General features: G+C 41.0%; 1 protein-coding gene across 1 annotated transcript in view; it reads right to left on the reverse strand.

Moving 5' to 3' along the window:
- The window catches only part of NDUFA11 (NADH:ubiquinone oxidoreductase subunit A11), a 45722-nt gene extending 31197 nt beyond the window's left edge, over window positions 1-14525 (reverse strand). The window contains exon 1 of the mRNA XM_044090627.1: window positions 14389-14525. Within this exon, the coding sequence (XP_043946562.1) occupies window positions 14389-14467 (79 nt within the window). The 5' untranslated portion in view covers window positions 14468-14525. The remainder of the gene's footprint in view (window positions 1-14388) is intronic.
- Between the last annotated feature and the right edge of the window lie 6721 nt (window positions 14526-21246).

Here is a 21246-nt window from a genome sequence, read left to right on the forward strand (position 1 = left end):
AAGCTGCACAGCAAATGATTAGCTTAATCATCACTTATTAATAGCTCAAACTAAACAAAAAATACACCAGATTATAAATGTTTCCCCTTCAACTTTATTCCACCTTCACTGTCCCCTTGTAATGGCTCAGCCAGGCTAACTCGATGCCATACGTTCCTAGCTTCTATCATTGCACCTCTGCAGCTTGCCATCAGTGGCACAGATGCATTGCCTCTAAAAGAAAGCTCATGCAAGAGCTGCCGACTTTTCACAATTAATATAAAAAGAGATACAGAAACTGAAAAGATAAGCAAAAAGTTCAATAAATGAAGTAAAACAGAACAAAACACAGTCAATCGCAAAGAATGGTGAAGCACAGCTTTGTTGGCTCTCTGGCATTGAGGGATGAAGGCTGATGTTTGAACCATATGACTTGGGTTCAGTTTGCAGGCAGGGTGCTAAAGAAGCTGGTCAGGGAGAGAGATACATGATGAGGTGTTGCCTACTCAACTCCCCAAAAGGGATGAGCTGAAGACAGCAGAGCAGCAGCTTGGGCATAAGTGGCAAACGTTCCAAGGTAGTATTTGATAAAGTAATTATAGCTATTAACAATATTTTCATAACTGCATTAGTACTGCAATGGATGTGGGACTATAGGTGACCAAACGGTGCTATATTATACAAATACTAAGGCAGACATATTTGGCATGGGTATCTTCCATCTAATATGCACAGTCCTGTACAAGCTACTGTAAAAATATATGTATAAGTACAGTCAGCAATACCACAAAACAGCAGTAGGCTAAGCTCAGTCATACATCACTGGAAAATGCTTGAACAGGTGAATAGTTCTCCTACTGACATCTAGGGAATCTGTCATGCATACTTAGAGAGAGATAGAACCCTCTTTTGACCATAAAGACACCAACTGTTGCAAACAATTGTAATTTTGTTTCAAAAATCTCTAGTATAAATTTAGCATCAATAGACAGATGTGCAGCCCATCGCCAGAATTTTGGATGGAGGTATTATTCACTTACATTTGTTGAACAGGAATAATCTGACTGGGATAAAAAGCCCATTTTCAGTGAAGGCAAGGGGTATAACCTTCATAGTTACATAACAGAGATTTATATTAAAACAGAAAAAATAGCAAAAATGAAGATTAAAGATAAATATAGCAACAGTAAATGGTAACAACAAAATTCAAGGTTAAGAATGTAGCTAGTAAAGTGGTTAAAGGAGGGAGAGAGAGAGAGAGAGACACAAACGGATAAGGGTTAGGGACGGGACAGATGCAGATGAAATTCAAATACAAAGAAGATCCAAGTAGAAATCAAGTACTAAGCTTCAAAACATGTGTGTGTGTGTGTGTGTGTGTGTGTGTGTGTGTGTGTGTGTGTGTATATATATATATATATATATATATATATATATATATATATATATATATATATATATATATATATATATAGAGGTAAATCAATCCTGAAAAAAGTAATGTACTGTCAAGACTAGGTACATAAATTGAAGGGGTAAATTGAGCTTGAAAAGAGATGTGTACCTTCAAAACAGTCTGATTATCACCTCTCATTTCCTGAGGTCTTCACTTTTCCCTACCCTTTTCTGTTTTTTGTCTTTTTCCTTATTCTCTTCATATTACTACTTTTTGACTGTACACCTCCCACTCTCACCGAGTACAGATTTCATTATCGGTGAAAACAGCCTGCATCACAGTACTGTAACAACAGTTTGCATAAATAGTTGTAATCCAGGATGATATAATAACAAACATAGCCTAGTAAACATCTACTGTCCAAAGCCTTAGTATGCAAAGTTGCTTTTGTTTCTTAAATCCACCTGAAGACAGAACACATTCAGCCAAGTAACTCCACTTTAAAGAACAAAAACAAAACACCCTGTAACTAGAATTCCATTGCTCCTTTCTTTCGGCAGCAACTAGTAACTGAAGAAACAACAAATGTCTTATGCTATATGAATTACAGCAGTAAATAAAGGGGACACATGTCTCACCTGGGCTATTAAAAAGGTGCCCATACAGCCGTCCTATACTATGCCTGCACCCATTTGGGGAGAAACCCAGGAAATGGAGGCCAGACTACCAAAGCTAGCCAGGGGGAGCATGGCTTCACTCCTAGATACAGCATCAAGACTGCTTCAATAATTACTTTGTTGCATCAAGACCTAACCGCTTCCTGCGTGGAATGCCAATGCAAAAATCTAACAATGACATAGATAGGATTATGTATGCTTCTTAGCATATACCAACCCCAAATGAAACAAAAGGCACTGCGTGACAAACTGAGGGCATGACAAAACCCTGTGTTACCTGGCCAAACCTCCCATCACCTGCCAAGAGTCAGGTAAGCCATGCTGTCTCCCTTCACCATCTTGGTGAACACTGGCCACTCATTTCCTACTTCTCTGGTCAACTACAGCTAATTAGTGCTAGTTTGTCTCTGCTGTACTCAGGATTGCACCCCTCCAAAAAGATTCACAAGTTTTCCTACCAAGATGTAGCAACCCAGCTGAAGGGAGTTCTACGTGGCATCATTCCATACGGCCCTATTCTAAGCTTGTAAGGGGGATACTAGCTATAGCTGCCAAAGCAATAACCTAGGCATTCCAACAGGTCTGGGTGCAATCTCAAACATAATCACAGGCATTTTAAAGCAACAATAAAAGCACTGAAAAACAACTTCAGAAGAACAAACAATAATTATTTAAAAATCAAACTTTACATTACATCTCCCCTCCACTCCAACCTCCTCAATCTTGTTCCATGCCGTATTGAATGCTTTTGGGGACTCCCCTCTAAATCACCCATTCCATGCGTCAACAACCCTCACAATGAAAATGTACTACTGTTGATCCAAGTAGTAGTTAATCCCTAGAATCTGCTACTTGTAATTTCTTTCTTCTGCCTCTATCCTAACTGTTCAGAATGACCCTATGCACATCTACCAAATGTGAGTTTATGCAAGAATACTGTGCACCCCTTTTTGGTCTCAAATGAGAACAGCTTAGATCCTCTATTGAGCACCTCATTACATGGCCTCTAGTACTACATGCTGCACTAAAGTCATTATCTGTTCCAGGGACATGCAGTGTGAAAGCACTATTTCTTGGCTTCTGGAATTTTCCTCTTCAAGGATTTCAGCCAGCATTCTGTATGGTGCTACTACTGCCCTCTCATTTTGTTCCTGGTGTGCCAAGTCAGGTGTGACCAGCAACCTCCTTTTCTTGCTCATTTACCATCAGTTCCACTCAACCGGTTGATTAGTTGACTTAGTACTTTAAACTGGTTTAGTTCATTGCAAAAAAAAAAAAAAACACACAAGACCTTTCCACCAAGCTATTCAGCCTAATTACTTGCTAGACTCTTCCCTCCATCTTCCATTGATGTACTTTTCTTTTTGTGTTATCAGTAAAGACACTAATCCAATTACTTACTCCAGATATGTCTGACAGAAATAGAGTGAACAAGCTCAAGGACTGACCCCAGTGGTACCCCCCCCCCATTCAGTTAACTAATTCTGGACACTGTCCATTTTAGTACAACTCTATATCCTACCAACCATGTAACTACCCAGTTTCTAAGCCTTGGTCCTACCTCCAACTGTCATAGCCTTCAGTGTGGCTAGGAGTCAGAGATCTTGCTGAAGTCCATACACACTACACTTATCGTTAATACTATAAACCAGTACACTGTATACTACTACTACATAAAAGTATATACCAGTAGCCATATTACCTCCTCTAACCAACATTTTAGAAAAAATGTATAGATTCACAGTTACTGGACAATCTAGTAAGCAACAACCTTCTAACCAACTCCCGACATGGCTTTAAACCCTGGTACAGCACCACAACTGCACTTACATAAGTTTTCCTAACACAATAAACCAACTCAGAAAGAAGGGACAAGTTGCTTAGGTTCATAGGTTCATAGGTTTATACTAGGCTATCTGCCCTAAGGCATTTATAAACCTAGCCCAAAGTTTTGTGGCTTACTAGGCTATCTGCCCTAAGGCATTTATAAACCTAGCCCAAAGTTTTGTGGCTTACGCCACCCCTTATGTTAAAAAATACTGTGCCAATTAGTTTGTTGTGCCTCTGCACAGCAGTGACACAGAGATGATTCCCGGGGTAAACCTACGATCTCCCATCCACCGGTCAAGATTTCTCTTGAACAGAGCCAGCGAGGTGCTCTGCCTCACATGGACTGGGATTTTATTCCACAGCATAGGGAGTCTCTGGGTGACAAATCTATCCCTCCAGCATGTCCCATTTATATCCGTGCTAAGGTTTAAGTCGCTTGCTCTAGTAGATCTGGTAGATTTGGATTTTTTGAGGTGGAGCATGTCCATTAATTCTGGGTTGGACATGGCCTTGTATGTCAGGCACAGGTCACCTCTGAGCAGGCGGTATGCGACTGAATAGAGCTGGAGTTTCTTCAGTCTGGCAGCATATGACAGATTTTGGAGTCCCTTTATCCTTTTGGTGAGGAACTTTTGGGGTCTCTCCAATTGCTGCAGGTGTCGGGTGAGATACATCCCGAATGGGGCATTGTACCCGATCATTGGTCTGATAAGTGAAGAGTACAGGGGAACATTGACCTCACTTGATCTGGATGTGAATCCCTTCATGATCAGGTGGGCAATGTAGAAGGTCTTTCTAACCACTTTAGCAATGTGAATTATCAAAGAAAGGCCACTGTCAACCTGGGTCCCCAGGTCCCTGATAACCTCTTCTGTGCTTAATGGATTGCCACCTATATGGTAGCTTGGGGTTACCTTGTTTTTCGAAGGGTATGACTATACATTTTTGGCATTTAACTTCAGGCCATGGCTCTGGCACCAGTTATCAGTTTCCGTGAGACCCCTCTGAAGGATATCTGTGTCCGATGTACTTTCCACTATGGCGCCCAGTTTGCAGTCATCTGCAAACTTTGTCAGCCATAGTCCTCCTATGTTTGCCTGTACTTCTGAGAAGTAGATGCCGAACAACAGGGGGCCAAGGACTGAGCCCTGTGGGACCCCACTTGTGACCGACTTGGAGTCTGACATGGTGCCAGCAATTCTAACCCTGTGGGTTCTGTCCTTTAGCCAGTTTGCAACCCATCTTGTGACATATGGGTTTACATTTAAGCTGGTAAGTTTCTCTATAATACCCGAGTGGGGTATTGTGTCGAAAGCTTTTGCAAGGTCAAGGTAGGCTGTATGGACTGCCTTTCCCTCATCAATGGCCTTGGTGACTGTTTCGAAGAAGTCGACCAAGTTCAAAAGGCATGATCTGCCCTTGACAAAGCCAAACTGGGTCGGGTCCAATGTCTGCAAGTCCCCTATGTCTTTGTTTATGAGTTCCATTATGATCCTCTCCATAGCTTTGCAGACCAGGCTTGTTAAGCTTATGGGCGGTAATTTCCAGGGTCCGTGAGGTACCGCCTTTGTGGAGTGGGACCACAGTTGCCGTCGCCACTCCTTGGGCACGTATCCTGTGGTAAGGCTAAGATTAAACAGCTGCTTTATATGCGGGTTTAGTTCCTCGTTGAGTTCGTGTAGCACACAGCCGGGGACACCATCCAGTCCCATTGATGCTGTGTTTTTAGCTTTAGAGAGCAGCTTTCACCTGCGCATTAGAGATGTCTGGGAGGCTACACTCCGCTGGGATAGTTATCTCTCCTTTTGGGAGGGAAAGGGGGGTGAAGTTTGCACTGAACCTGTCTGCCAGTATGTTGGCAATGTCAGTGGGTTCAGTGATTTTTGTATCATTCTGGACTAATTCTGCGCATATTTGGGAGTTTCCACCCAGGTTTCTAACATAGCTGAAGAAGGCCTTATGATTGTCTTTTGAATCTATTGCAATTTTTCTCTCAAATTTGGCCTTGGATGATTTTATGAGTGCTCGTATTTTTTTACTAATAATGATCAAGGGTGTCTTCTCTTTTATGGATTTTGCTCCATCATGTAACAGCTTTCTCCTCTTATTGTAAAGTTTGTTTATGGCTGGGGTCCACCAGACTGGACATTTGCCCTTGGTGGAAAGAGTCTTGGTTTTATTAGGGATTGCCTGATCCATGCAGTCCTGGAGGTGTTCGTAGAAGGCATTTGTAAGGGCTTCCGCAGCTTGGGTTGTGGTTTCCACTGGCTCGGGGGCCTTGAAGGATACCACACCAGTTTTGAGTAGTGTGAATTTTGCTTTAGAGAAGTTCTTCTCTTTGGTTTTTTTGTTGGGGGGGGGGGGGGGATGTGGATTTCCAGTGAGATAAGTTTGTGATCTGATCTCACCAATGAGGGATATACTTCCGGTGTGGAGCATTTTGTCCCCATGTTTATGATGATGAGATCTAGTATATTTTCTCCTCTTGTGGGATCGGTGACTAGTTGTTCCATGGCATTTGAATTTATGAACTCCAGGAACCTTTGGGCTAGAAAGTTGGGGCTTGAGTAATGTTCCCAGTCTATATTCGGGTAGTTGAAGTCACCCAATATAATGGTGTTTGGAGATACATTTATACCCTCCAGTGTCTTCAGGAAGGCTGTGTGGGGTTCCTGAGTTTGAGAGGGTGGCCTGTAGCATGCTACAAATTGTAGAGCAGTTTTGCCTATGGTTAATTGCACCTGGATGGTTTCCGATGCTTCGTGCGTTGCCACCAACCTGGAGGTGTGGGTATCCTTGATGAATATGGATACACCCCCTCCTTTTGTGGTGTGGTCCGGGTTTTGGGGCCGGAACGCATGATATGAGGTAAAACCTGATAGTGCCGGGGTGCTCTCAGGAGCCTTGAACCAGGTTTTGGTCACAGCACAGACATCTATGTTCTCCATACTGAGAAGGGCCTCGAGAGCGTGCATTTTGAGATTTAGACTTCTGGCAGTGAGCAGCATTACCCTTAGTTTCTTCCCATTTTTGTTTTCTAGGGTGGTAGGTTTAGAATTTGAGCCTTGCCTAAAAAAAGGCACTATGGGGGTGGCAAGAGCCTTAGCCAATATCCGGAATCCCAGGGGTGACGGGTGCAAGCCGTCCCTTGCGAAGCAGCGTGGCTTGTCAAGCATGTCATCCCAGGCAGACAGACACTGGATCCCCTTTGAATGACACCAGAAATTAAGCCAATTGTTAAAGCTGATCATCTTGTCTCTATGTTGTGGCATCATTCTTGGTAAATGAAGGATACTGGTCAGGGTCATACCTGCCTGGGCTACATAGGTTCATAGGTTTATACTAGGCTATCTGCCCTAAGGCATTTATAAGCCTAGCCCAAATTTTTGTGGCTTACGCCACCCCTTATATGAAAAAATACTGTGCCCATTAGTTTGTTGTGCCTCTGTCCAGCAGTGACACAGAGATGATTCCCGGGGTAAACCTACGATCTCCCATCCACAGGTCTAGATTTCTCTTGAACAGAGTCAGCGAGGTGCTCTGCCTCACATGGACCGGGATTTTATTCCACAGCATAGGGAGTCTCTGAGTGATAAATCTATCCCTCCAGCACGTCCTATTTATATCCATGCTAAGGTTTAAGTTGCTTGCTCTAGTGGTTTTGGTGGATTTGGATTTTTGAGGTGGAGCATGTCCATTAATTCCGGGTTGGACATGGCCTTGTATGTCAGGCACATGTCACCTCTGAGCAGACGGTATGCGACTGAATAGAGCTGGAGTTTCTTCAATCTGGCAGCATATGACAGATTTTGGAGTCCCTTTATCCTTTGGTGAGGAACTTTTGGGGTCTCTCCAATTGCTGCAGATGTCGGGTGAGATACATCCCGAATGGGGCATTGTACTCGATCATTGGTCTGATAAGTGAAGAGTACAGGGAACAATGACCTCACTAGATCTGGATGTGAATCCCTTCATGATCAGGTGTGCAATGTAGGAGGTCTTTCTAACCACTTTAGCAATGTGAGTGTCAAAGAAAGGCCACTGTCAACCTGGGTCCCCAGGTCCCTGATAACCTCTTCTGTGCTTAGTGGATTGCCACCTATATGGTAGCTTGGGGTTACCTTGTTTTTCCCGAAGGGTATGACTATACATTTTTTGGCGTTTAACTTCAGGCCATGGCTCTGGCACCAGCTATCTGTTTCCGTGAGTCCCTTCTGAAGGATATCCGTGTCCGATGCACTTTCCACTATGGCGCCCAGTTTGCAGTCATCTGCAAACTTTGTCAGCCAAAGTCCTCCCATGCTGGCCTGTACTTCTGAGAAGTAGATGCCAAACAATAGGGGGCCAAGGACCGAGCCCTGTGAGACACCACTTGTGACCGGCTTGGAGTCTGACACAGCGCCAGCAACTCTAACCCTGTGGGTTCTGTCCTTAAGCCAGTTTGCAACCCATCTTGTGACATATGGGTTTACATTTAAGCTGGTAAGTTTTTCTACAATACCAGAGTGGGGTGTTGTGTCGAAAGCCTTTGCAAGGTCAAGGTAGGCTGTATGGACTGCCTTTCCCTCATCAATGGCCTTGGTGACTGTTTCGAAGAAGTCGACCAAGTTCAAAAGGCATGATCTTCCCTTGACAAAGCCAAACTGGGTCGGGTCCAATGTCTGCAAGTCCCCTATATCTTTGTTTATGAGCTCCATTATGATCCTCTCCATAGCTTTGCAGACTAGACTTGTTAAGCTTATGGGACAGTAATTACCAGGGTCCGTAGAGGCGCCGCCTTTGTGGAGTGGGACCACAGTTGCCGTACGCCACTCCTTGGGCACGTATCCTGTGGTAAGGCTGAGATTAAACAGCTGCCTTATGTGCGGGGTTAATTCCTCATTTAGCTCGTGTAGCACACAGCCGGGACACCATCCGGTCCCATTGATGCTGTGTTTTTAGCTTTAGAGAGAGCAGCTTTCACCTGCGCATTTGAGATGTCCGGGAGGCTACACTCGCCTAGGATAGTTATCTCTCCTTTAGGGGGGAGAGGGGGGTGAAGTTTGCACTGAACCTGTCTGCCAGTATGTTGGCAATGTCTGTGGGTTCAGTGATTTTTGTATCATTTTGGACTAATTCTGAGCATGTCTGGGAGTTTCCACCCAGGTTCCTAACATAGCTGAAAAAGGCCTTATGATTGTCCTTTGAATCCATGGCAATTTTTCTCTCAAAATTGGCCTTAGTTGATTTTATGAGTGCTCGTATTTTTTTACTAATAATGATCAGGGGTGACTTCCTTTTATGGATTTTGTTCTATCATGTAATAGCTTTCTCCTCTTATTGTAAAGTTTGTTAATGGCTGGGGTCCACCAGACTGGACGTTTGCCCTTTGTGGAAAGAGTCTTGGTTTTATTTGGGATTGCCTGATCCATGCAGTCCTGGAGGTGTTCATAGAAGGCATTTGTAAGGGCTTCCGCAGCTTGGGTTGTGGTTTCCTCTGGCTCAGGGGCCTTGAAGGATACCACATCAGTCTTGAGTAGTGTGAAGTTTGCTTTAGAGAAGTTCTTCACTATGGTCTTTTTTGTTTGGGGTAGGGGCGGGATGTGGATTTCCAGTGAGATTAGTTTATGATCAGATCTCACCAATGAGGGATATACTTCGGTGTGGAGCATTTTGTCCCCATGTTTGTGACAATGAGATCTAGTATATTTTCTCCTCTCGTGGGAACAGTGACTAGCTGTTCCATGGCATTTGAATTTATGAACTCAGGAACCGTTGGGCTAGAAAGTTAGGGCTTGAGTAATGTTCCCAGTCTATATTCGGGTAGTTGAAGTCACCCAATATGATGGTGTTTGGAGATACATTTATACCCTCCAGTGTCTTCAGGAAGGCTGTGTGGGGTTCCTGAGTTTGAGAGGGTGGCCTGTAGCATGCTACAATTTGTAGAGCAGTTTTGCCTATGGTTAGTTGCACCTGGATGGTTTCCGAGCTTGCGTTGCCACCAACCTGGAGGTGTGGGTATCCTTTATGAATATGGATACACCCCTCCTTTTGTGGTGTGGTCCGGGTTTTGGGGCGGGCATGATATGAGGTAAAACCTAATAGTGCCGGGTGCTCTCAGGAGCCTTGAACCAGGTTTCAGTTACAGCACAGACATCGATGTTCTCCATACTGAGAAGGGCCTCGAGTGAGTGCATTTTGAGATTTAGACTTCTGGCATTGAGCAGCATTACCCTCAGTTTCTTCCCATTTTTGTTTTCTAGGGTGGTAGGTTTAGAATTTGAGCCTTGCCTAAAAAGGCACTATGGGGTGGCAAGAGCCTTAGCCAATATCCGGAATCCCAGGGGTGACAGGTGCAAGCCGTCCCTTGCGAAGCAGTGTGGCTTGTCAAGCATGTCATCCCAGGCAGACAGACACTGGATCCCCTTTGAATGACACCAGACATTAAGCCAATTGTTAAAGCTGATCATCTTGTCTCTATATTGTGGCATCATTCTTGGTGAAGGAAGGATACTGCTCAGGGTTAGGGTCATACCTGCCTGGGCTACATAATCAGAGAGCTCCTCTATGTCTCTTTTCATGTAGTCCAGGGAGGTACGTCTCATATATAATCAGAGAGCTCCTCTATGTCTCTTTTCATGTAGTCCAGGGAGGTACGTCTCAGGTCGTTCACACCAGCATGGACAATGACTGTCATATTTGTACTTGCTGTGGAGTGACCCGAGTGCTTGTGTTTTGTGTCGGATTCTAGCGCCCGATAGGCAGCTTACTGTGACTCTCTCCTTGTTCAGCCTGGTGAGTGGGACGTCAGTGTGTCTGACTATGGAGTCACCTATGACAAGTATGCTTGGTGTTGTATTTGGCCTTAAGGGCTGTGACTGCTTTGCACACTGATTTTGTGGTTTATGTGTTGCCTGTGGTGTGTCATGAGGTGGCAGTTGCTTGGATGTCTGCTTTGGAGGCCTCTGCTGTTTAGGTAAATTTTTGCTCAGAGCCTCCGAGTATGACTTTGTGTGTTTATGTGTTTGATTCATTGTTGTGATAGCTTTATGTGAGACTGGTTTTGTGGTGTGTGTAGTTGCCTTCTCCTCCTGTCTGGTCTTGCCAGTCCTGAGTTGAGAGAGCTCAGCCTCCAGTTTGGCTAAATAGCTGCATCTCTCGCAAGTATTTGTGTTATGTGGGAGGAGGAGAGGGTTGTCAGTGTACATGAGGCAATTGTAACATTGCCTCAATATTCCCAAATTCACCAACTGGACAGGAGAGGATGCCAGCATCTTTCTTCCTACATGTGTCTAAGGCACCACTGACCACCAAAAGCTCCTCAATGAACTCCGATCCCTAAACCTTACCCAAACAGCTCTCTCATGGTATCACAACTACCTATCTCACTGACAACAAGCGGTTTAGTGGCAAAACAAACTCTAGCCTACTACCCGTCTCATTTGGTGTCCCACAAAGTTCAGTCCTTGGACCATTACTCCTTACCATCTTTATCAACAAACTCCATACTGCCACTCAATAGCCACTATTATTCAATACGCAGACGGTTCCTTGCTCATCTGTGCTGCACCCTCCCTTCCAGAATTCCAAGAAATAACCCAAAAATCTTTCTTAAGACACTGAATCCTACCTCTCCAACTATCAACTTATACTCAATCCAAATAAAAATAAATGAATGCTCTTCACCAACAACAAAAAACCTGCCCATATTCCTCAGTTTACCACCTATTCATCCAACAAACCCAAAACTGAACCTGTCCCTCATATCAAACTAGAGCCACCACTGACAACTGCCTGAGATTTAACAAACACTTAGCACTCGTCATTAAAAAGGCCCATATAAAACTCGGCTCACACTACAGACATGCCATACCTAACCAACACCACTAGACAGTTAATTGCTAGGTCACATTTACTGTCTACCCTTCTGTATGCCTCTCCCATTTTCACAAACCTTTAAAAAACAGATGTAAATAAACTAGAGGTCCGTTACAATCGCCAGATTCGCATCAAATTCCCCATACAGCTCCTAGCAATGCACTGCTCTTAACAAATTCAAGTGGCTAGAACTACCAAATCTCTTATCCTTCAGTCAACTAACTACTGCCTATACCAATCCGATAAATGCCTGGCACTCCAAAACCAGGTACAGCACTACTCTAACAATAGAGGCTTAAGATCTTCTGACAAATTCCTTTTAAAAGTCACTAGATCCAGCAGCAGCTTTGGAGATTCTCTATACTCCAATCAAATATCCAGGACCTAGAACAGCATCCCTCAAAACTACCTAAATACTACCAACCCCTCCCCCCAAATTTAAACAGTTTCTCAGGGAACATTTAACCAACAACTGGCTAGGCTCCTGCACATGTCTGGGCTGATCTTACCATCCCTCCTATCACCTCCACTACATCACATCTGATTTCACTCTCTCTAAACCAACTGCTCTCCCTTTTGCTCCCACTCTCTCTGATCTCCTTCTTTGGAATCCCTTTATCTCTCCCCTCTTCTCTCCTGCTCTTTCCAGGTATGCTGTACCTTTGCCTACTTAAAAATACAAAATCTCCTAGATTTCCTAGTATTACATATACTGTAAGATAACTGACATCGTCATTGTTAATGATTATTTAAATATTTGTATTTTGATCCTGCTGCTTCTAGGAGCTGTTGTATGTTATATGCTGTTTGTATTAAAGACATACACTCCTGTATACCGTTGTTTACTCTACGCATGTTCTTGATATTAATTAATAAATATTTTTTATTATTGTCAATTTGTAGTGGAGCTTTTCTCCTCGGGCCTCCACTGAAAATGGTCTACTAGTCGCTGTACCTTCCCAGTAAGCAAATATCAAATAAAATGTCAAATAAATTAATAAAAAACTGTGCTCCACTGTGTGGTTCACCTGTAACCCATTAACATTAAGCTACCAAGCCTACCCTTCCCTGGATTTCTCCCCAGCTTTAGAAGGGTGCCACACTTACCTTCTAGTCCTCCATCAGTTTATGCAGCAGCCAATGATGTGCATGAAACACTGCATTGTAGGGGATTACCCAACACAATGGCCAGATTAATTTGCACTCTAGGAAGCAGCCCCTCTGATTGTTTTGTTTTCTTTAACCTAGAGATCTTCAGTTCTCTCTGAACATCCTCTATGCTGCTGTATTTCCAGTCCCTCCCATTCTTCCCGGTCACCCTCCAAGCATATTACTTTCCCTGAAAACTAAAAGTATTCATTCAGTACCTCTGCTTTTTCCCAGTCTTTGTTGACCTCTCTCCCATTTCTGGAAAACTTCAACAGATCTGTCCCACTCTCCTGCCTCCTATGTATCTAAAAAGTATTTGCTTCACTTGATGATCCCCTTGTGATGGCTCCATTTCAATGCAAGCCTTCTTTCACCAACTTTATTGCCATTCTGTAGCCGCCTGCACCTCCATGCCCACTTCTTCACACCACTTGTAAGCCCTAACATTTGCACGGATTCTGAGCCTTGCATTTCTATACAAGCCACAAAGGCCTTTTCTTTTGTCCCCCTCCCCTCTTCTTCCTCATATGCATGTCCATAAGCCTGTGTAATCCTGTTTCCATAGGTGTTTATCCACTCGATTTACTCCCTAGGTTACAACAATGGCCTAGAAGCACTGGGCTCTGATGAACAAATGAAGACCATCCAAAGATGAAGTTAAAATGTCAGTTTGTCAGTGCACAATAACACCAGAAGGAAATGAATGGCAATCACTCTTGCAAAGACTTCAGTGTTGAACCCAAACAAACAGTTGGTCTCACCTCAAACCACTACAGCAAGAAACAGGTAAAATTCTCCAACTAGAAGGGAACAAAATATGCTTACTAGACTCCCAAGCCTCAAATCATGCAATTTCTAGACATCTTCATGCGGACTGTTAAACAACTTCATGAATATATAATACACATATTGGACACTGCAAGGACTTGCATGTCTAGAAGGTCCACACAGAATTTATACATTTGTGTAACTTTCTTAAAACTACAATGACTACAAATGCAGAAAAGAAATGAAAACCAGAAATATTTATATATATATATATATATATATATATATATATATATATATATATAAAATATATATCACATACTTATTTAATCTTAGCACAGACGCACAAGAAAAAAGAAACAAAATATATATACTTTAACTGTCAAACTATTAATTACACCTGTAAAAGCTTAAAGCATAAATGCATACGTTATCATGTTGTATAGCCTACAAACATTAACAATTCCCAAAGACTAGACTCCAAAGATATTGCATAGTTTCGAGTTTACGATGGGTCACACACTCTATCAAACTGCCAATCACAGCGTAAAATACTGTGGCAAAAAAATGTTCCGAGCTATGCAAACACTATTTTAGGGGGAAATGTACGCCAATTAAGTATTTAATTTTCATTAGCAAGGGAAATGAGCTGTGTTCCTGACAGCTATGCTACATGCAGTTGTATGAACACCTTCCTTCAACCTTTGCAGCAACTAAATTCTCATCACATACCCAACACTGTGCCCCACTTCGTGGTAATCCATGTCTTCTGAAAACAATCGCTCCCATCCTCAATGTCCCAGTACCCCATTTTAGAACAACCAAGGACAGAGATACTTCTGTATCAGTAACGCGAGAGCTAACTATTTGACGTAGAACCATAGCGACAAGTCCCAGATGTTTTAGTAAATGTCACTTGCGCGCTCTATTGTCGCCTTAGTGACCTGCAGTAGTTTTCCCTAGCATAGATATGCATAAAGTGCATACGTTGTTTGTTTTATGGTGTGCTTTGCTGACAGTTTTTTTTAGTTAGGAAGTGTCCAGTAATTCATGTAGTTGTGTTTTGTATCTTATCAGCGTTGTGCTAGATTTCCAATGAAAACCCAAACGATTTTTCTTTATTAATACGTTGTTTAAGCAAGTTGGCTTCCGGGACGAGGGTTTTTCTTAACTTGTATTTTTCAGCTCTAGCCACGTTTATCCTTTAACTCTTTGACGTGAAAAAGTAACGGAACCTCGTATAATGCAATTTTGGTGGTGTTATTTAATTGCAATGACATATTTAGCATAATACTTGCGCAATATGAGGTGCTTTTGAAATGTGACGCATTCGTATAAAAGAAGTAACTCGTGTCTTGGAAAGCGCTTATTAATTTATCTGTTTATACCCCGCACTGTCTCCTCAACACACAATAGCGGGATACAGACTCGTGCATAACTGCTTGCATAGCTCTCAACCTTCCATCTCCAAAATGTGTAACACTATCTTTCGCAAGTAACAGATAACCACGCACGTAGCTCACAACCTCCGCTTAAGTGTACCTCATTACGAGGAACGTACCTCGTTTGGGGTCTTAAAAAGTTCATGTATCTCGAAGTTCCATTTGAAAGGGTCAGTCACACATTCAGTGTTAAGATTTTTTTTAAACTGATATTCATGGAAAATAGAAATCAATCATATTAATGCATTAAAAGATCTTTTTTATGAGTAAACGCAGCATATTTTAACCATCCTATGACCTTCCTGATTTAAGCTGTTAGTAAGCTATGAGTATGTGTTCCACATTTTGCCCGTTTGTTCCACATTATAAAGGCTAGTGTTCCTCATTTTGGAGATGGAAGCATAGTCGGCCTTAGGCATGTGCCAATTTGGTGGCCATCTAAGGTGCCGCCCTAGGAGGGGTGTTTCTCCAGTACTCTGGACGGTGTAGGTAGACCAGGATGGGGGCACAAGGTGGTTTGGAGGTGGGAGTGCTGTGGCGACCTTTTGCCTAGGGCACCAGTTGACCAAAGGCTACTCCTGGATGGAAGGTTGAGCGCTATGTAACCAGGGACAAATAAAAAAATAATCATGTTAGTATTATTAGTTTGAGGGATTGACAGAATAAGGGAATGTGAATTTTCTGAAGTAAAATAAGTTTGTAACTCTAATTATTTTAATTATTTATTAAGTGTAATTCAACACCCTTTCTTCAAAAGTCACTAGTTGTAAGAGGGGCAGAGCTAGAAACTGAGTCAAAAGCAGGGAAGTCCATGAACTTCACAGTCACTTGAGAGGTCCCCTGATGTTATGCTGTATGTAAGTAAATGCCACTTTGATCTCCAGAACAAATTGCAATCATTATTTGCTAGGCTACACAAATGAGCAGTTAAGCAGTCCTCCATATAAAACAACTACTAGCAAACATGACTTCTCAGACTAGGCCCAGCATTATGGAACAGACTCCCACCTGAATTATGGGCTTTGTACTCACCTTTTAATTAAGAACAACAAAAAACTAATCACAGATAACTGCAAAACAAAAAAAATCCATTCTTTCTGGATACAAATAACTAGGACTTAATGTTGACCCTTATCTTGCTTTTTTCAAATCATAAAGACAAAATATTTTTTTTTTTAGACAAAATAATTTATTTAGTGTACTCCTTGCCTTACTTCAGATTTCTCATTACAATAATTCCTCCTACTTTCACTCAACTATATATTTCTTACTGTAATTATCATCCTAAACTAATTTCCTACTTGGATCATCTCTTAGAAGTATTTATGCCCGAATGCTGCTTCCTCTATACGAAGGACCTCTAGTAAGACTAATGTAGTCCTGTGATGTAAACTCAATGCTACTAATAAATTGTTCTCTGTATAAATATTTTCTTATTTGTATCTGATGCATATTTTAGATGTGGATTCTTGTATATTATGTCTGATTTGTTTTTGCTTAATTTCTTTTTGTGCATAATGTTACACTGTCCACAACAAAGCAGAAAATAATAAAATAGGGTAGTCCGATACACAGCTGAGTCCAGAAAAAGTATTTTATTATGATTGCTTCAGACAATTAAAAATGCAGAATTCAAACAACCTCAGTTTATAAAATTTCAGCCTATCAACATCAAGAACTAGGCATACATCCAACCAATCAATCTTACAATTCTCGCACTCCATAAGATACTAAGTATCTCATAGCCTTACATCATCTCAAAATACAGTAAGCATTTAAAGAGATTAATACGCAAAAACTTAAAAAATGTCACCACCTAATCTCATTATCCTAACTAACAGGCTCCATGTATCATATATGATTGTTCCAAGACATTTTAAAACATTTAATTTTTGCATTTTTTTTCTTAAGTATTGTATGCTTCTTGAATATTCATACTATTTGCTTTCTTCTCTGTATTTTCAGGTTGTGGCTGAAAAGGAAAAAAAGTGTCTTCGGACCAGCCCACCTACCCAGATACGAAATAATAAATAAATAAATGTGTAACAAATGGGAAACTAGGGAACTGTTACTGACAGCTTACCAATAACTTCAGTGAGGAACTAAAATGCACTCCATTATACTTATAAAACATTCTTGAATTGATATAATTAATTATTATTTACCACTGACATCATTAAAAAAAAAAAACTTAAGTGTATCATAGAGCCTTTCAATGTGGAATTTTAAGGAAAATGGATTTTTTAAAAACATTCCAAATGTACAAAAAAAAAGATATTGTAAATAAATTGTTAATTAAATATAATGTACCAATGGTTTTACTGTTTCATTAACAACTGTCTGCATCTCTGCGTGATTTGTAACCTCATTTTATGCTATTTTTTCTGATAAATGATATTGTGTAACTATGCTTCTGGAGCTTTTCTCCCCGAGTGTGCTGAAAAAGGGCATTTTGTCCAGTCGGATATTACCCGGTAAACAAATGTAAATAAATAATAAATAATAATTCCTCTTAATGAGGCAGTCTTGAGAGGCATGATTGTTTTAATGCCCTAATTTGCATACTGTGACTGCTATTATTGCTTGAAAATGAGTGACATCAATGAGAGGATAAACATATTATAAACATTAATCACTTAAAACGTATAAACCAAATAACTGATAAACTAAAAAATAATAAAACTCGGTATTATAAACATTGCCAAATTTTTCTGTTCTGGTTAAATAAAGGTAGGAATTGCCTGCAAACAAAGACTTGCACAAGATGCACAAGATGAACTTATGCTCTATGCTTTGCCAAAAGACAGAAACTTGGCAATGTTGTCATGATATGGTTATTCACTTAGTGTATATATTGTATTTATACTTACCAGAAATTAAGCATCCTGTTATGATAAAAGCACACAATTCTCAGAATTTAGCAAAACAGAACGATCTTTATTACATATGATTGTAGGAGACCAAGCATGTCTAATTGTACTTCCTAGAACAAGGAAAGGCAGTGCTAATATTTATATCAGAAGTACATTGTGTAGCTAAATTTAGTGTCACTAAGTCATGAATAATAACCATAAAAGGAAACAAATACAGTAGCATATTTAATGCTAGGAGCATAATCTCTGTCCTTCTCTCACATTCTCTGATCATGTAAAGAATCTAGTTTAATTTTAACTGAATTAAGCATACAATGAATAAAGGATGTCAGCTTGAAGAAACAGAATATAATTCAAGCATATATGGCAGCCTCCATTTTAAATAAAGATGGATTCCAGTCAGAATCCATTTTGTATTATGAAGATGCTTTGTTCTATAACAGTGGCTTAGGAAAATGAGTTCAAAATTGGAGCTGGAGACTTGGGCAAATATTTGTAAATAATGAACTGTTCTGTGTAAAAACATGAGGGGCAACAACGGTGAGGAGGTGATTTAGAGAGAGAAACAGTAAGGTTGCTTTAGGGAAAAATAGCTCATTATGCAGGGTAATCAAATGACTGCATAAAGATATGGAACTGAGGTTCCAGATGCAAATGAGAAATACTGAATATGAAAATGGTGAGATAACAGATGGCATAGTGATTCAGAAATGTATCAAGCATATGCTTCACCATGGAAATCACCTGCACTGAACCTCAGGAATTGCTGGTGTAGAATACACTAGAATGTGTGTGATAGCAGCAACTATAGCAGAGAAGCATATGCTAGTTGTCACTCTTAGAGTCACGATGTGGTGAACCATGGCTGTCACATCTAGGCAGATAGTACAGTCAGTTCCAAACTGACTATCATTTGGCTGATCAGCAGATTGTGGGCTGCTCCCATGTGGATAGGGATGCTGTATATGAGCTTGTCAAATTGGTCACACATGCAGAATCAAGGGGTAGGTATGGATTGCCCATCCTTCTGGAAAATAAGGTATGTATAACTTTAACCATTCAAGCTACAGTGGACATTTCAGTGACCTGTAGTGAATATGCTAGAAATTTTGCAAGTGGTAACCTCATGTATTCAGCATTGGTTCCTTGGCATTAATGCTGCAGCATTTGGAAAAGCATATATGATTCTGAAAGCATGCAAAAGAGAGCACCACAATTATGCAGGCATTCTAGAACATTGGCAATTTCCCTGAGGTCCTGGCAGCCACTGATTGTACATGCATTGTCATAAAGGCTCCACCATGTGCACAGGGTGTCAAATATATTAACAAGAAGGGCTTCCACTCCTAAAACTGCCAAGTTGTTTGCATTTCTCAGAGTTTAATGTATAATATGTCCATGTGCACTCATGAAGTTCTCCTGATTACCATATCTGGCCCATGTCCGATCTGTGCCAGTGTTTCATGGTGGGGATGACTTTAAACTGCTGGGTCATCTTCTTAGTAAGTGCATATTTAGGTAGCTACAGAGCTCAACATGCAGTTAGCCTACAATTAAGCAGCAGGTAATATATATTAGGGCCATCACTGTGTGCTACAGCAGATGTTGGATATGCATTGGTACCGTGGATGATGACCCAATACACATCCTCCAGACAGCAGCAGAGATGGCATACAGTACTGATCATTATATGATATTTTAGCTGCTGGTTCTGTATGATTTTAAACTCACAAGCTGTTGAATTGGTAATTGGCAATTTGTTTACTAATTGGTTAATTAGTTGACACCACCCTTTTTAAAGAAAGTTTGATACTACAACTGGTTGTTTCATTTTTGTCTGAGGAAGGAGAGATAGGAGTCTCTCCGAAAGTGCTTGTGGTTAATAAAAGCTCTAATATTACAGCGCACGGACTTTTGTTGCTTTCTTTGGAACAGTTTTATCGGACTGTGGACTTTACTTCATTATCTGTTTTCCTTTCGCTTAGCAGCTTGTTCCCTCGAATTTTTGTTCTTCAACGATCTTTATTACATATGATTGTAGGAGACCAAGCATGTCTAATTGTACTTCCTAGAACAAGGAAAGGCAGTGCTAATATTTATATCAGAAGTACATTGTGTAGCTAAATTTAGTGTCACTAAGTCATGAATAATAACCATAAAAGGAAACAAATACAGTAGCATATTTAATGCTAGGAGCATAATCTCTGTCCTTCTCTCACATTCTCTGATCATGTAAAGAATCTAGTTTAATTTTAACTGAATTAAGCATACAATGAATAAAGGATGTCAGCTTGAAGAAACAGAATATAATTCAAGCATATATGGCAGCCTCCATTTTAAATAAAGATGGATTCCAGTCAGAATCCATTTTGTATTATGAAGATGCTTTGTTCTATAACAGTGGCTTAGGAAAATGAGTTCAAAATTGGAGCTGGAGACTTGGGCAAATATTTGTAAATAATGAACTGTTCTGTGTAAAAAACATGAGGGGCAACAACGGTGAGGAGGTGATTTAGAGAGAGAAACAGTAAGGTTGCTTTAGGGAAAAATAGCTCATTATGCAGGGTAATCAAATGACTGCATAAAGATATGGAACTGAGGTTCCAGATGCAAATGAGAAATACTGAATATGAAAATGGTGAGATAACAGATGGCATAGTGATTCAGAAATGTATCAAGCATATGCTTCACCATGGAAATCACCTGCACTGAACCTCAGGAATTGCTGGTGTAGAATACACTAGAATGTGTGTGATAGCAGCAACTATAGCAGAGAAGCATATGCTAGTTGTCACTCTTAGAGTCACGATGTGGTGAACCATGGCTGTCACATCTAGGCAGATAGTACAGTCAGTTCCAAACTGACTATCATTTGGCTGATCAGCAGATTGTGGGCTGCTCCCATGTGGATAGGGATGCTGTATATGAGCTTGTCAAATTGGTCACACATGCAGAATCAAGGGGTAGGTATGGATTGCCCATCCTTCTGGAAAATAAGGTATGTATAACTTTAACCATTCAAGCTACAGTGGACATTTCAGTGACCTGTAGTGAATATGCTAGAAATTTTGCAAGTGGTAACCTCATGTATTCAGCATTGGTTCCTTGGCATTAATGCTGCAGCATTTGGAAAAGCATATATGATTCTGAAAGCATGCAAAAGAGAGCACCACAATTATGCAGGCATTCTAGAACATTGGCAATTTCCTGAGGTCCTGGCAGCCACTGATTGTACATGCATTGTCATAAAGGCTCCACCATGTGCACAGGGTGTC

The sequence above is a fragment of the Protopterus annectens genome, chromosome 13.part0 (genome assembly GCF_019279795.1).
Source record: "Protopterus annectens isolate FY-2018-M chromosome 13.part0, PAN1.0, whole genome shotgun sequence".
Classification (NCBI taxonomy): Eukaryota; Metazoa; Chordata; order Ceratodontiformes; family Protopteridae; genus Protopterus; species Protopterus annectens.